This window comes from Pongo pygmaeus, chromosome X, assembly GCF_028885625.2.
Source record: "Pongo pygmaeus isolate AG05252 chromosome X, NHGRI_mPonPyg2-v2.0_pri, whole genome shotgun sequence".
Lineage (NCBI taxonomy): Eukaryota > Metazoa > Chordata > Mammalia > Primates > Hominidae > Pongo > Pongo pygmaeus.
Window position 1 is genome coordinate 136,507,180 of NC_072396.2, and position 16,296 is coordinate 136,523,475.

Below are 16,296 nucleotides of genomic sequence, written 5' to 3' on the forward strand. Positions count from 1 at the left end.
CTTCCATGGTCCAAGATTGGTTCCAATATTTTATTGATTGATTGATTGAGATAGAGTCTCACTCTGTTACCCAGGCTAGAGTGCAGTGGTGCAGTCTCAGCTCACTGCAACCTCTGCCTCTGGGGTTCAAGCGATCCTCCTGCCTCAGCATTCCTAGCAGCTGGGACTACAGGCATGCACCACCATGCCCAGCTAATTTTTGTATTTTTAGTAGATACGGGGTTTCACCATGTTGGCCAGGCTGGTCTTGAACTCCTGACCTCAGGTGATCGCCCCACCTTGGCCTCTCAAAGTGCTAGGATTACAGGCGTGAGCTACTGTGTCTGGCCCCAATATTTTGTTTTATAAATTAAAACACTGTGTACTATGGGCATTTCCCTATAAAAATGTGATTTTCTAAATAAAGGTCTACGTGTACTTTTTTTTTTTTAACCAATTAAGCCTTGAAGGCAATGTGGTGAATCAAAATTAATCTCAAGTGATACATGAAAATCTAGATTGAAAAAGCAGGTAAATTAGTAGGTGATTATTCAGCTTACAAAAGCATTCATCACTATAATCCTTCAAATTATGAGCTCTCCTTATACATTAGAAACGATTCAATTAGAAAAATTACATTTGCACACCACTCTCAGAAACCCATGTATTAGCCTAGACAAGGCATCCTTGTAGACTCAACTAAAGTTAAGTATTATTTAAGTGGACCAATGGGAAACAAATAAATGCAGCCTAACCTTTGCCATTGCCTGTTTTCAAATATAGTTGTAAATGAGAATAATCAGCTTTAGTTGCTAAAGGAAAGGTGAATTTTGTTTTGCTCCTAGAATGAAAGAAAGTGAACTTCTTGTCATTTGACACATTCCTTGTTGTTAAGAAGGCAGCTGCCTGCTTGCCTGCTACAAATACCAAATCCTTGCTCTGAACAGCTGATGAATCATTTATCATCACATTGATTTTCCCATTCTTTTTTTTTTTTTGGAGGTAGGGGGAGTTTATCTCCATCAAAATTGGTCACAATTTAAAACTCAACTGAGATGGGTTAGCAAATGCAAATACATATATATACCAAGGTATCAAGTTATTTGGGAAAGTGGCCTGTAGCTCACAAATGTGGAGAGAGAATTAGGAGAGAGAAAGAGGGAAAGAGAGGCTTGTAAAAAGCGACTTTTGCAAAGGCCACTCAGAAAACTCTTTATAAAAGGGACAAAGATTGAACTGGCCGTCAACTCTTTTGGGGGGAAGACATCAGGGAGAATAACTGGCAACCTTCTGTGATCTTGGACAAGTCATTTTAGCTCCCATGACCTATCTCTTCCTCTGTAAACTAAGAGGGCTCGATTAGATTATCTCTCAGACCTCTTTCATGTATAAGAGTCTAAATCTAAGCCAGGTATGGTGGCTCATGCCTATAATCCCAGAACTTTGGGAGGCCAAGGCGGGGGAATCATTTGAGCTCAGGAGCTCAAGACCTGTCTGGGCAACATAGCAAAGAAGTCCCATCTCTCAAACAAAAACAAAAACAAAAACAAAAACAAAACCAAAAACAAAAAAAACCCTTAAAAATTAGCCGGGCGTGGCGGCAAGTTCCTGTAGTCCTGGCGGGAAGCAGGGCACAAGGACTGAGGTGGGAGTGTTGCCTGAGCCAGGGAGGTTGCCACTGCACTTCAGCCTATCCAACCTAAGTCAGAGCGAGACCCTGTCTCAAAAGAAAAAAAAAAAAAAACAGTGTAAGTCTAGAAAGTAGAGTACGGTTTTGAGGAATGTTTTGTTGACAACATATTTTTGCAGAAATAGGTTTACTTTGTAATTCTGAAGGACATTTTTTCATAAGTATTTATCATCATTACAGATTATTTTGTCTTCTGTGAGATACATTCACAACCCCCACATTTTCAATTTCCATGGAAATTGGCTGGTATTATACCTGTGCTGTTAAGCTGCCCTCTCTGACTGAAACACAGATGTCATGAAGGAGAGCACACTCATTGTTGTAGTAGTTAATGGCATAACCCCCAAGTGGATACCCAGGCTTGAACTTCTAGAACACCCCTCTTTCTTCCTGTAGTCTCCACCCTTTGGAAGATGAACACCTGGAGAACCAGCTAGGCCCACCCTCTCTCCAGATCCTCACCATCTCCCAGACAGTGACTTAAAGCCAAGTTTTGTGAGAATGGCTAGAAGCACTTGCCCCCAATAAATGGAGAATAATGATTCTTAAGTAACATCATGCAGAGACACACAGGTAATCACTATACCTTGTAAGTTCTTCCCGCAGATGTCCAGGGTCCACTGGGAAAAATTTCACCATAAATTTGAAAACGATCTCCTTAGGATCTTAAAACACAATATCTCCATAAGTTTTATTTAAATGTCCATCACAACAGTTATAGGTACACACACACACACACACACACACACACCCCTCTCCTCTTCTGTCCCCTCCCCATCACTCCCTCCTACAGACTTCTGTGTTTCCATTTATCACATGTATAAAGTGTCACAATTTCTGGATTGTGTCTCTGTGTATAGCGATTGGGAAAGTTCTCCCACCCCTCTTTCTACCCTCTCTCCCTTCAAGTTTATTTGCATAAATGTGCCCCTTTGGGGCCTACTGTGTCCTCTCCTAAGTATCCCATTCAGAAAAATATGGCACTTGCTAGTTGGGATTCTGCATTCGTGACTGAGAGAAGGACTCAACTTCAGCTGAGGCAGGTGTACATTACCAGGCCTAAGTATCTCATAAAGAGAATTCGAAGCACAATGGACTGATGCCTCTATCTTATACATTAAGAAAACACATATACTTATCTTCACACCTGCTTGCATTTGAAAATTAACTTTTACACAAAACATAAATGCACACATGCAGCATTAACACCATTGATTCAGTAAATATTTGTTGGTGCCCATTATCTGCAAAGCAGGTATTGGGAGTAAAAAGACAACTAAGAGCTCACTGTCTAGTAGAAGAGACAGACATCTAGACAGTTATAACACTCTAAAATGCTATAAGCACTGAGTACTGGGGAAGCACAGAAGGGAGGAAAGAATTTGGAAGTGGTCAAGGATGTCTTACCAGAGGACTTGAGACCTGAGTAGAGTGGCCAGATTTAGTGAATAAGAAGCACAGGACTCCCAGTTCAATTTGAATTTCAGATAAACAACAATTGCATGAGATGTGCTTATATAAAAAAATTATTCTTTGTTTATCTAAAGTTACAATTTAATAGGGCATTCTGTATTTTATCTGCTAAGCCTCCATCTGAGATTAATTTTGTCAGAGACAGCAGAGGTAGGAATATGAGGTAGCTAGGAGCAAGGACAAGGCTAGGAAGGTAGCCAGAGTTCAATGCTTTGTGTACCATCCTAAGGAATTGGGACTTTACTCCTTGAAGGGTAGGTAGTAGTGAGCCATGGAAGCATTTTAAGAAGAAGAGTGATGTGATCAGGTTGGTATTTTCAATAGATTTCTTTGGGAGTAATGTAGATGATGGATGAGGGGAATCAATTTGGAAGCTGTTGGAATAATGTGACAGGTGATCCTTATGCAGTGGGAACAGACAGAACTTTGGGAAGCACTAACATGTAAAGAGCAGGTAGAGGAAGAGGAACCAGTAAAAGAGACATTAAAACAGTGCAAAGTCCTGATAGAAATTTGCCTGCCTCAGAAACATCTGTGGAATTTTGTAAACATGCAGGTTATTGGCAACCCAGGAATAAGGCCCAGGAATCGGCATTTAACAAGAAACTCAGGCGATCCTAATGCACACTGAAATTTGAAAACCATCACACTAGATTGTAAAATATAGGGAGAAAATATTTCATACATAGTAGGCACTTAAATATGAACTAAAGCGAATGAATAATGCTTGTGACAGGATATAACTAAAGAATCTTCAGGCAGACAGTGAATGGCATTGCAGATTGACATCAAGGATGCTCGAAGATTTGCAGTGCCAGAAAATGAGATATATTCCTCAAACCAATCCAGAGTACTGTAATTACCAGAGTTCTTCAGATTTACTCAAAGATCCAGCAGCATGATTTCTTTCATCTCAGGCAAAATTAAAACAATTTCCTAAATTGCTGAATTTACTGGATGTATGAAGGGTTGAAATAATATCTCAAAGCCCTTTTCTCCCCTTATATTAAAATGAGAAATTGTGTGAGGTTGCTGAAACCTTTTTCAAGCTCTAACTGTGAACTCTATTCCTTAAATGATTTTCCATACTTACTTTTTACCTGTTTTGTTACGGGCTTCAAAAGTTCCAGCCAAACCTGTAATAACATTAAGGAAAAAATTGGTAGAGCATGGCATTGAGCAGAGCTTTTTTTTTTCTTTTCGGTAATAGATAAAGATTAACATGAAATAAATGAGTACCAGGACTATTTAGACTTCTAAAGGTAGAAACAAACAGCAATGTCAAATAGGTGGCATACCACGTTTAATCTGCTCCCTTATATTTTCCCGATGACAGTGAACATTGTTGATCTATAAACTCTTTCTTGTTGACATTTGAATCACTGCTCCACTGCCTTAGTAGGATGACAGAGGTGTCACATACATGGCTCATTAGTTGCTACAAAGACTAATAATGAAGGCATTTGGCTCCACATTTGAACCCTCCAGTCCCCAAATGCCAGTCTAATAGACATAATGAGCCTTTCTGGGAAGATGCCAGATCACAGATATGCCAAGGCAGGACACAACAGAAGAATATCTGAATGTTAGGGTCTGAGAAAGGAGAAAGGAGATTCCTCTGAATATTCACTGGTGAGGTTAAAAGTCTTAATTCTGCAGGTTGAGGTCCAGGCTCTGGAAAGGCAAAATTGATAAAGCATGCATAGCTGCTCACAGAGTGACAGAACAGGAACGTGGGGTAAAAGAGTTTGTGTTTGGCAAATTGAGGTGACTTGTTGTTTTGAAACAGTCTCACTCTGTTGCTCAGGCTGGGATGCGGTGGTGTGATGTTGGCTCACAGCAACCTCTGCCTCCCAGGTTCAAGCAATTCTCCTGCCTCAGCCTCCCAAGTAGCTGGGATTACAGGCACACACCACCACACCCAGCTAATTTTTGTATTTTTAGTAGAGATGGGGTTTCACTATGTTGGCCAGGCTGGTGTTGAACTTCTGACCTCAGGTGATCCACCTGCCTTGGCCTCCCAAAGTGTTGGGATTATAGGCGTGAGCCACCACACCTGGCCAAGGTGACTGTTAATAAACAAAGAGGGAGGAGGAAAACTAGTTATTAAATCTAATCATGTTGCAAGGGTGCACATAGTTTTTCATTTTTCAATCAGGGAATTGAACCCTACATACCTAGCTGCAAACTGCATTTAGAAGCAATGCTAGACACAAAGAACTCTACAATGAAACCAACTTACATTATTTCCAGAATGGCTGCAGAATTCTAATCCAAAATATTCCTTTTCAGCAAGATTTAGATGGCTGCAACTCAGGTTAAACAATGCCTTCCCGGATGACTTTTGCTAAACAAAACAAAAAGATGATAACACAATTTGCATTCCTAACCTGATACTGTTACTGCAGCACGGAATAAAGGGTAGAAGCCACAAGACTCTCTGAAAGCCCTGTTTCCTTTAAGCACTGTTCAGAGGACCTGCATCCTTTTCAAAGATGTTGACCTTTACAGATAGATCCACTTATCTGTCTGTATGTTGTTTTAGCGACATCCCTAAAAAAGTCTCATGACAAACCACCTTGGAAAAAGAGAGCCTTGCACTTAACTATGGCTACATCTGCAAATTTACCCTTTCAATGGAATTCTTTAATCAGTTCATCCCACGGGCAATTTGAATGATTTCTTCCAAATTGACAGATAGTTTAGTCAAGATGTAAATCCAACCCTATTACTCCCCTGCTTGAAATCCTTCAGTGGCTCCCCCTCAGGATAAAGCCTGTACTCCTCAGCACAGGAGACCCAGTTCTCTCTCCCTCCTGTGGCCATGCCTGCCCCTCCAGCCTCTTGCCCACCTCCTCCTGACACTTTCATCTCTAATAACTGCAGCCTGCTCTTAGTTCCCCATACCTGTCTAGTCATTGAGTGCCTGCATGCCTCTGCTCGTGTCATCCTTCTCCACCTATCACTCTTTCCACATTTCTTTGGTTTGGCTTACTCCTACTCAGCTCAGATGTCATCTCCCCAGGGAAGCTTTCTTCAATCCCTATCAGCCGCAGGCTGAGCCAAGGGCAAGCTCCCCTATGCCTCCAAACACCCTCACTTACCTCAAGCATAGCACTTCTTGCCCTGGATGTCTATCTTTCCCATTAGACTGAATTCCTCCATAGCAGGGACTTTGCTTTATTTTTCTTGTTACTCACCAGTTCTAATTCAGAGCCTGGCACATAGTACTGGGCTCCTGAATGTTTGTTGATCCAACATGAAATTGACCATATGATTATATAAGCCCCTTGAGTAGATTTCATTTTGTAGCTTTGCCCACCAAATCTGCATACAGCCTACTCTGTTCACATAAGGCCACAGATTTTTTTTCTTCATAAAGCCCACACACACTGTGAGCACGAAACAGTCCCTTTCTTATGCTTCTCTGAGAACAGGAGCTTTGAAGAGCTCTCTGTGAAAAATTTCTTTGAGCTGAGTATGGCTGGGGCTGATTTTCAGCCTCCACTATTGCTGAACCCAGGGGTTGCTGTTGCAGGGAGGACCGTGATGGGAAAATTGAGCCCTGGCTGATAGGCACAAAGACTGGCTGCTGAAAACCCCTAGTTAAAGGCGGGTCACGCGGTGCCTACAGTGCTGCAAAGGAAGCCAGGCGCGGGGAAATGTAGCTGGAAATCACCGACCCGTAGAATTAATAGCAACCTTGAGAGGTCAGAGAGTCCATCCACCACCACTTCCCCCCTCCCTCAAGGCAGCACCACACTGAACAGAGCCCACATCTGGGATTTAATAGCTTTCAGGAAGGTGGCCTACCTCACCCCCTTCCCCCACCGACCAAAAATACGCCCCTCTCCCCATGGACTTCTCTCTACTTGGTTTTACTGCCCAGAGCTCCACCGACTCAAGATTCATTTGGGTTAACCCCAGTCTGATTTTTAAATGAAAATAGGCTGCAAAGGGTGAAACTTATTTCATCCCTTGCACCTGGAGACAGAGCTGCTCTACCAAGGAAAAGGGGGTTTGATTTGATGTGGGAGATCACAATGGAGCTGTAGTCCAAGAAAAGGGGGTCAGTTCCCCTGGGGGGGGCGGCACCAAGGGAATGGGGTTGCCAGGGAGGGCCTGTTTATAGGGGAGAGGGGTACATTTTTGCCTGTGTGGCAACCTTGCCTAGGGCAAGTGCTGACACAGACCATTGCAGACACATGAAATTGCTCCTATTTTTAAAATCCTTCATGGACAAGCAGCTGCCACGGGATTTTTATTATGAAAATAAAAGAACTTCTAAAGACAGAGAGATGACAGCAATACTTTTTCCAACACCAAAGAAACACTTCAGTCATGAGGACCAAATTCCGTCATACACTCCAGTTTTTTTTGCAAGCAATTTAAGAAGCTCAAGATTTTCCTTTCTCCTTTTCATATTTTATTCTTATTTTCCATCAGGGCACTTAGTCCACCCTATCAACACTGCCATGTTCCATGTGTTTGTATATTTACATGTTTCTGCAATTACAAAGCATATGTAGCCATTCTTTTAAGGTTTCTAATTAAGACCTTCATTTTGCTTCCTTCCGTAAGATCCCATACTATGTTTATAAGAATAATTCCCTGATTCCTCCATCCCTGTAAGTGTTGCCAACTGGCTCGAAAAGCCTTTGGCATTTATGCTTTTGGAGGTCAGACACTCATGTGGCTCAAGCTTTCCAACCCCATCTCTGCGAGAGGCATTTTCCTTCAGTCCTCCATAGTGTACGTTGAAATTGGCCAGCTTCGTGGAATGTGTTATGTAATAGGTAAGGTCTTGATTCTGTCTCAACATGCAGCCTTTAATTTTTTCTACCATTATGATCAAATTTCTCAGTTTTGATGTTATGATTCTCTTTCTTGTAATACTGCCTTATATACAACTTTCCTGTTTTCTCTTTCTCTTTTCTGTTTTCTCTGGACTTCTGATTCTCTGTACAGTTGCTTGATATTTTTTAAGCTGGTACTTTTCAATATCCTAGTCAAGCTCCTTAGCAGATCTAAATTCTTTACCACTCGTCAGTCCTCCCACTCAAGGAATTGGAACTCCAATCCTGAATCCTGTCTCATCCTAATATCTGCCTTTAAATGTCTATCTATCTATCTATCTATCTATCTATCTATCTATCTATCTATCTCTATAATTTAAACAAATCATTCATAACTTGGATTTATAATCTTTAATTTATTGGGTCATAACAATTGAACACTGATTCCTGGGGGCTTCAAACTCATCTTCTCATGGAAACAATAATATTCAAAGTGGCTAGCTCTAAAAGCAAATCTACCAAATTTTCTGTGCACCACCAACTGTTATACACCAATTTGTTAAAATAAATTGGGATTGTAATCTTGCTCTCTTCACTTACTAGCTGGACGAATTGGGGCAAATCCTTTAGCTCACAGATTGATCTACCTCTTCTAGATATCTGAAGATAAAAACCACGTGTTTGAATTCTTGGAATTAAGTACAGTGCCTGGCAAAGTGGACATTCAATAAATGTTTACTGAATAAGTGGATAAATGGACCCAGACATTTAACTTGATTCATGTACATTAGTATAATAGTCCTCTTAAGAGGGAGACAGACTAGTCATTATGTGACCTTGGGCAAATTACTGAACCTTTCTGAGCCTCAGTTTACTAATCTGTAAAATAAAGATAATAGTGATATTATCTGATAGGGTTGTTGTGAGGATTAAATAAAATAATTCACATCAAGGTCTTAGTACAGTGCCTGGCACAACATATGCACATGCACATATGCATATGCACTTCAGCAATGCACATGTGTAGATATATGCATAGTACTAAATCTGGAAGAATATACACCAAATTGGTAACAGCAATACTCCTGGAGAGGAGATAGAATAAAGGGGACTTTAACTTTTTACTCTGTACATGTCTGAATTTTTTTTTTTAATAAGCAAGGATGGTAGAAACTTTCTTAACCAGCTTCCACTTAATAATGTGCATATAATGCATTCCATTCTCTCTTTAAAACATTGGCAGATGTGGGCTGGGTGCTGTGGCTCATGCCTGTAATCCTAGCACTTTGGGAAGCCGAGGTGGTGGGATCACGAGGTCAGGAGATTGAGACCATCCTGGCTAACATGGTGAAACCCCATCTGTACTAAAAAGTACAAAAAATTAGCTGGGCGTGGTGGTGGGCCCCTGTAGTCCCAGCTACTCAGGAGGCTGAGGCAGGAGAATGGCGTGAATCCAGGAGGCGGAGCTTGCAGTGAGCTGAGATCATGCCACTGCACTCCAGCCTGGGCGACAGAGCAAGACTCCATCTCAAAAAACCAAAAAAACAAAAAACAAACAAACAAAAAAACATTGGCAGATGCCCACATTGTGATGAAAACTCATGGCTAGTAGGTGACTCAAATACAATTGTACACTTTTACAGTGACCAATTGAGTCCCATGCTTACTAATGATTATGTTCTTGAAAATATTTTTGACAAGCTCTACTTATTAATTACACCATTTAATTAAATGGTATGTATATCAAAAATTATTATGAGCACTAATAGCAAGAGTTGTTTCTATGAAACTTAAATTGATATTTTTGTAAAGACTCAATAAGGGGGAGTCCCCAAAAATGTGCTGTCAAATTAGTTTTGGATATGACAGCAATAAAAGATTGACGGAGGAAAGACATCAAAATCTGGAAAGATTCTGTACTCACTGCTTTGAAATCATTATATTCTTGTTCCACATTAAATAAACCAAGACTGGAAATCATTGATGACAGATTATGGATGTGGTTTACGGAAGAAAGACAAAGGGAATACAATCAGAAGTCCATACTAAAGAAAAGGTCTTGGCCCTATATCAAATGGTTAGGATATGAATAAAATGTATACATGTTATGTTAAAATAAAAAGTTTGAGATGTCTGTATGTATATGTATATGATTTGTCATTAGTGTTTGCTTTAGCAAATTTTGTCAATTAACTGATCAACAACCACCTTCAACAACATTTGAAATAAGACATTCTCAGTATCATTAAAATGGCCATACTGCCCAAAGCAATTTACAGATTCAATGCAATTCCCATCAAACTACCAATGACATTCTTCACAGAACTAGAAAAAAATTTTTTTTTAATTCACATTGAACAAAAAAAGAGCCCAAATAGCCAAGGAAATCCTAAGCAAAAAGAACAAAGCTGGAGGCATCATGTTACCTGACTTCAAACTATACTACAGGGCTACAGTAACCAAAACAGCAGGGTACTGGTACAAAAGCAGACACATAGGCCAATGGAGCAGAATAGAGAGTCCATAAATAAGGCTGCACAACTACAGCCATCTAATCTTCGACAAAGCTGACAAAAACTAGCAATGGGGAAAAGACTCCATATTCAATAAATGGTGCCTGAATAACTGGCTAGCTATATGCAGAAGATTGAAGCTGGACCCCTTCCTTACATAACATACAAGAATTAACTCAAAATGGATTAAAGACTTAAATGTAAAACCCCGAACTATAAAAACCCTGGAAGACAACCTAGATAACACCATCCTGGACATAGGAATGGGCAAAGATTTCATGACAAAGACACCAAAAACAATCGCAACAAAAGCAAAAATTGACAAGTGAGATCTAATTAAACTTAAGAGCTTCAGCACAACAGAAGAAACTATCAACAGAGTAAACAGACAACCTACAGAATGGGAGATAATATTTGCAAGCTATGCATCTGACAAAAGTCTAGTATCCAGAATCTATAAGAAACTTCCACAAATTTACAAGAGAAAAACAAACAACCCCATTAAAAAGTGGGCCAAGAATATGAACAGACATTTTTCAAAAGAAGACATACATGCAGCCAACAAGCATATAAAAAAACTCAGTATCACTGATCATTAGAGAAATGCAAATCAAAACCACAATAAGATACCATTTCACACAAGTCAAATGGTATTAAAAATAATTACTATCATTAAAAAGTCAAAAAATAATAGATGCTGGCAAGGTTGCGGAGAAAAGGGAACACTTATACACTGTTGGTGGGAGTGTAAATTAGTTCAACCATTGTGGAAAGCAGTATGGCAATTCCTCAACGAGCTAAAAGCAGAGCTACCATTGGATCCAGCAATCCCATTACTGTATATACTCAGAGGAATATAAATTATTCTACCATAAAGACACACGCACTCAAATGTTCATTGCAGCATTATTCACAATAGCAAAGACATGGAATCAACCTAAATGCCCATCAATGACAGATTGGATAAAGAAAATGTGGTACATATAGACCATGAAATATTGTGCAGCCATAAAAAAGAACAGGATCATGTCTTCTGCAGGAACATAGATGGAGCCGGAGGCCATTATCCTTAGCGAGCTAATGCGAAAACAAAAAATCAAATAATGCATATTCTCAGTTATAAGTGGGAGCTAAATGATGAGAAATTATGAACACAAAGAAGGAAACAACAGACACTGAGGTCTACTTGAGGGTGGAGTGTGGCAGGAGGGAGGGGAGCAGAAAAGATAACTATTGGGTACTGGGCTTAATACCTGGGTGATGAAATAATCTGTACAAGAAAATCCCTTGACACGAATTTACCTATGTAACAAACCTTCACATGTACACTCAAACCTAAAATTAAAAGATTTTTAAAAAGAGAGAAATTTTAATGTATCTTACATATTAACTGTGTGCTTTAAAAAAATACAGACTATACAATTAAGGTTTCAGGAAAAGATAGATTGGAAGGAAATATAGCATATCATTAATAGTAGCATAATGGGTTATTTTTACTTTTTTCTTATACTTGTTATATTTTCCAGATAAATACAATAGATATTCTAAAAGTTAAAAGCATAGTGTCATACAAAATGTCTTATAGATAGAGGCTTCCCCTGTTTCCAATGCTGACTCTGGCATTAAAAATATTTCTTATGCCACCTTCAGGAAATTATTCTCAAAGTCACAGATGATAATCATTTATTCTCCTGACTTTATGGTTATGCCTCATTTTTTATCCCCAAATATGACTGTCTTAGCCAGTTCAGGCTACCATAACAAAATACCATAGAGTGGGTGGCTCAAACAATAGAAATTTATTTTCTCACATTTCTAGAGGTTGGAGACCTGGGATGAGGGTGCCAGTATGGTTGAAGTGTGGTAAAGGCTCTCTTCTTGGTTTGTAAATGTCTGCCTTTTCACTACATTTCTACATGGTGGAGAGAGAGAGAGAGAGAGAATCTTCCTCTTCTTATAAAGCTACCAATCTTATTGGATAAGGACCCCATATTTATATTATTTAACCTTAATTACATCCTAAAAGTCCCATCTAAATAAACTCACACTGAGGGCTGGCACTTCAACATATAAATTTTGGGAGAATACAAGTCAGTCTATAGCAATGACCCAGCTTGATGGTCCACTTTTGTTACCATATTTGCTTTTTATGACTTTTGGCTCTTCCCAAACACTAAATTCCCTCTCAAATAATGAAGATTTGTGAGGCATTTTGGAAAGAATGTGCCCAGCTACAGAGGGCCAAAGAGGAGTTCCAAGAATGTGCTGAGCCCTTGCAATAAATATGAGGTGGCAGCACAGCATGGTGGCTAAGAATGTTTGCTTTGGAGCCAGACACACCTGGGTCTAGTTCCGACTCCTCTACCCACTAGAAGAGTGATCGTGGGTAGGCTACTTAATCTCTCTGAGCCTCAGTTTCCTCAGTTGTAAAATAGAATTGTCAGAAGCCAGAAAGAAAAAGTCACATACTATATGATTCAATTCCTATGAACTATCCAGAATAGGCAAATCCCTACAGACTGAAAGTAAATTATTGGTTTCCAGCAGCTGGGTGGGAGTGACTTAATAATGAGCATAGAGTTTCTTTTGGAGGTGATGAAAATATTCTGGGATTAGATGGTTGGGATAGTTGCACAACATAATGAAGATACAAAAAACCACTGAATTGTACACTTTAAAACGATGAATTTGACTAATTTACTGTTATGTGAACTGTATGTCTATCTCAAAAGGGATCATAGTGAGCTTCTAGCGAGAATATTCATGTAAAGTACTTTACACAGTGTCTGACACATAGGAAGAACTCAACTTACAAGGGACGTGAAGGACCTCTTCAAGGAGAAATACAAACCACTGCTCAGTGAAATAAAAGAGGATACAAAGAAATGGAAGAACATTCCATGCTCATGGGTAGGAAGAATCAATATTGTGAAAATGGCCATACTGCCCAAGGTAATTTATAGATTCAATGCCATCCCCATCAAGCTACCAATGACTTTCTTCACAGAATTGGAAAAAACTACTTTAAAGTTCATGTGGAACCAAAAAAGAGCCCACATCGCCAAGTCAATCCTAAGCCAAAAGAACAAAGCTGGAGGCATCACGCTACCTGACTTCAAACTATACTACAAGGCTACAGTAACCAAAACAGCATGGTACTGGTACCAAAACAGAGATATAGATCAATGGAACAGAACAGAGCCCTCAGAAATAACGCTGCATATCTACAGCTATCTGATCTTTGACAAACCTGACAAAAACAAGCAATGGGGAAAGGATTCCCTATTTAATAAATGGTGCTGGGAAAACTGGCTAGCCATATGGAGAAAGCTGAAACTGGATCCCTTCCTTACACCTTATACAAAAATTAATTCAAGATGGATTAAAGACTTAAATGTTAGACCTAAAACCATAAAAACCCTAGAAGAAAACCTAGGCATTACCATTCAGGACAAAGGCATGGGCAAGGACTTCATGTCTAAAACACCAAAAGCAATGGCAACAAAAGCCAAAATTGACAAATGGGATCTAATTAAACTAAAGAGCTTCTGCACAGCAAAAGAAACTACCATCAGAGTGAATGGGCAACCTACAAAATAGGAGAAAATTTTCGCAACCCACTCATCTGACAAAGGGCTAATATCCAGAATCTACAATGAACACAAACAAATTTACAAGAAAAAAACAAACAACCCCATCAAAAAGTGGGCAAAGGATATGAACAGACAATTCTCAAAAGAAGATATTTATGCAGCCAAAAAACACATGAGAAAATGCTCACCATCACTGGCCATCAGAGAAATGCAAATCAAAACCACAATGAGATACCATCTCACACCAGTTAGAATGGCAATCATTAAAAAGTCAGGAAACAACAGGTGCTGGAGAGAATGTGGAGAAATATGAACACTTTTATACTGTTGGTGGGACTGTAAACTAGTTCAACCATTGTGGAAGTCAGTGTGGCAATTCCTCAAGGATCTAGAACTAGAAATACCATTTGACCCAGCCATCCCATTACTGGGTATATACCGAAAGGACTATAAATCATGCTGCTATAAAGACACATGCACATGTATGTTTATTGCGGCTCTATTCACAATAGCAAAGACTTGGAACCAACCCAAATGTCCAACAATGATAGACTGGATTAAGAAAATGTGGCACATATACACCATGGAATACTATGCAGCCATAAAAAAGGATGAGTTCATGTCCTTTGTAGGGACATGGATGAAATTGGAAATCATCATTCTCAGTAAACTATCGCAAGAACAAAAAACCAAACACCGCATATTCTCACTCATAGGTGGGAATTGAACAATGAGAACACATGGACACAGGAAGGGGAACATCACACTCTGGGGATTGTTGTGGGGTGGGGGGAGGCGGGAGGGATAGCAATAGGAGATACACCTAAGGCTAAATGACGAGTTAATGGGTGCTGCACACCAGCGTGGCACATGTATACATATGTAAGTAACCTGCACATTGTGCACATGTACCTTAAAACTTAAAGTATAATAATAATAAAATAAAATAAAAAAAAGAAAATCATGGCTTCTCATATCAAAAGTTTTCTGCTGGCATTAACTTATAAAATCTCCTTCTGACAACCTATTTTCTTCACCAATTCCTTTTAAAGTCACCCACCTGGGCCATGCACAGTGGCTCATGCCTGTGATCTTAGAGCTTTGGAAGGCCAAGGCAAGAGAATTGCTTGAGGCCAGGAGTTCAAGAGCAGACTGGGCAACATACTGAGACCCTGTCTCTATAAAAATTAAACAATTAGCTGGACATGGTGGTGCATCCCTGCAGTCCTGGTGACTCAGGAGGCTGAGGTGAGAGCCCAGGAGTTCAACTGCAGTGAAATATGATCACATCACTGCACTCCAGCCTGGCCAACAAGGCAAGATCCTGTCTCAAATAAATATAAAAATTTAAGTCCACCATCTGGCATTTTCTTTTTTTAATTTTTAAATTTTGTTTTTAAATTTTTTATCTATTTATTTACTTATTTTGAGACTGGGTTATAAGACTGGCTAATTTTTGTATTTTTGGTAGAGATGGGCTTTCGCCATGTTGCCCAGGCTGGTCTCGAACTCCTGAGTTCAAGCAATCCACCTGCCTCAGCTTCCCAAAGTGCTGAGAATATAGGCATGAGCCAGTGTGTCTGGCCAACCACCTGGTATTTTTCTTCTGGTCTTTTGGTGAACCTCAGAGCTTCTCCATGTATCACCCCTTTTGTAACTTACCCCAATCACCCACTCTGGCACTGGCCCAGAACCAGTTCCATCTATAATAGTGTAAGCACATTGTCATTCAGCATATTTGTGGGGACAACTGTGAACTAGTTCCTTCTGGCTAATTTCCATCAGTCCTTCACTCTTCAAATCCTGAACTCTGAATAGCATTTTGGAAGCCAGAACCAAGCAGAAGACTCCAGTGAGAGGATTGGACTTGTGTTAATTAGAACAGGAAGTATGGAGATAGTTCTGCATTTTGACACCATTTAGTGCAATTCTAGGCTAAGCATGTTTTCAGTGATGCTGATTTAATTTTAGCCATCTGGTGAAATCTTGGTCTGCACTCCTTCACCTCGACTGAGCTCTGTTTATAAACATCAGTAGGTGTGCACCTTATTTACACAGAGCTTAAACCCCTCTGAAGGTAAGCCTTTTTCTGCAGGCTACATCCAGGAATCTCAGAATTTCTTGAGGAATAAACCCTAGGAGGGATTCTTTTTAAACACTGTTTTACTTTTCGGTAAAAATGCAAATATTCTGACATTTTTAAAAAACGCTCATATTTTACACATTTACCAATATAGGCAGCTGCAACAAGT

General features: G+C 39.7%; 1 protein-coding gene across 2 annotated transcripts in view; it reads right to left on the minus strand.

The window, feature by feature from the left end:
- The window catches only part of FRMD7 (FERM domain containing 7), a 50,251-nt gene that overhangs the window by 18,008 nt on the left and 15,947 nt on the right, over positions 1-16,296 (minus strand). Inside the window, exons 2-4 of one of the 2 annotated variants that reach the window (XM_054472680.1) lie at positions 5,385-5,489; positions 4,236-4,278; positions 2,256-2,289 (exon numbers count right to left, since the gene is read on the minus strand). In XM_054472680.1, the coding sequence (XP_054328655.1) occupies positions 2,256-2,289; positions 4,236-4,278; positions 5,385-5,489 (182 nt within the window). Of the gene's footprint in view, positions 1-2,255; positions 2,335-4,235; positions 4,279-5,384; positions 5,490-16,296 lie in introns of both variants that reach the window. The other variant, XM_054472679.1, reaches the window with a different exon arrangement.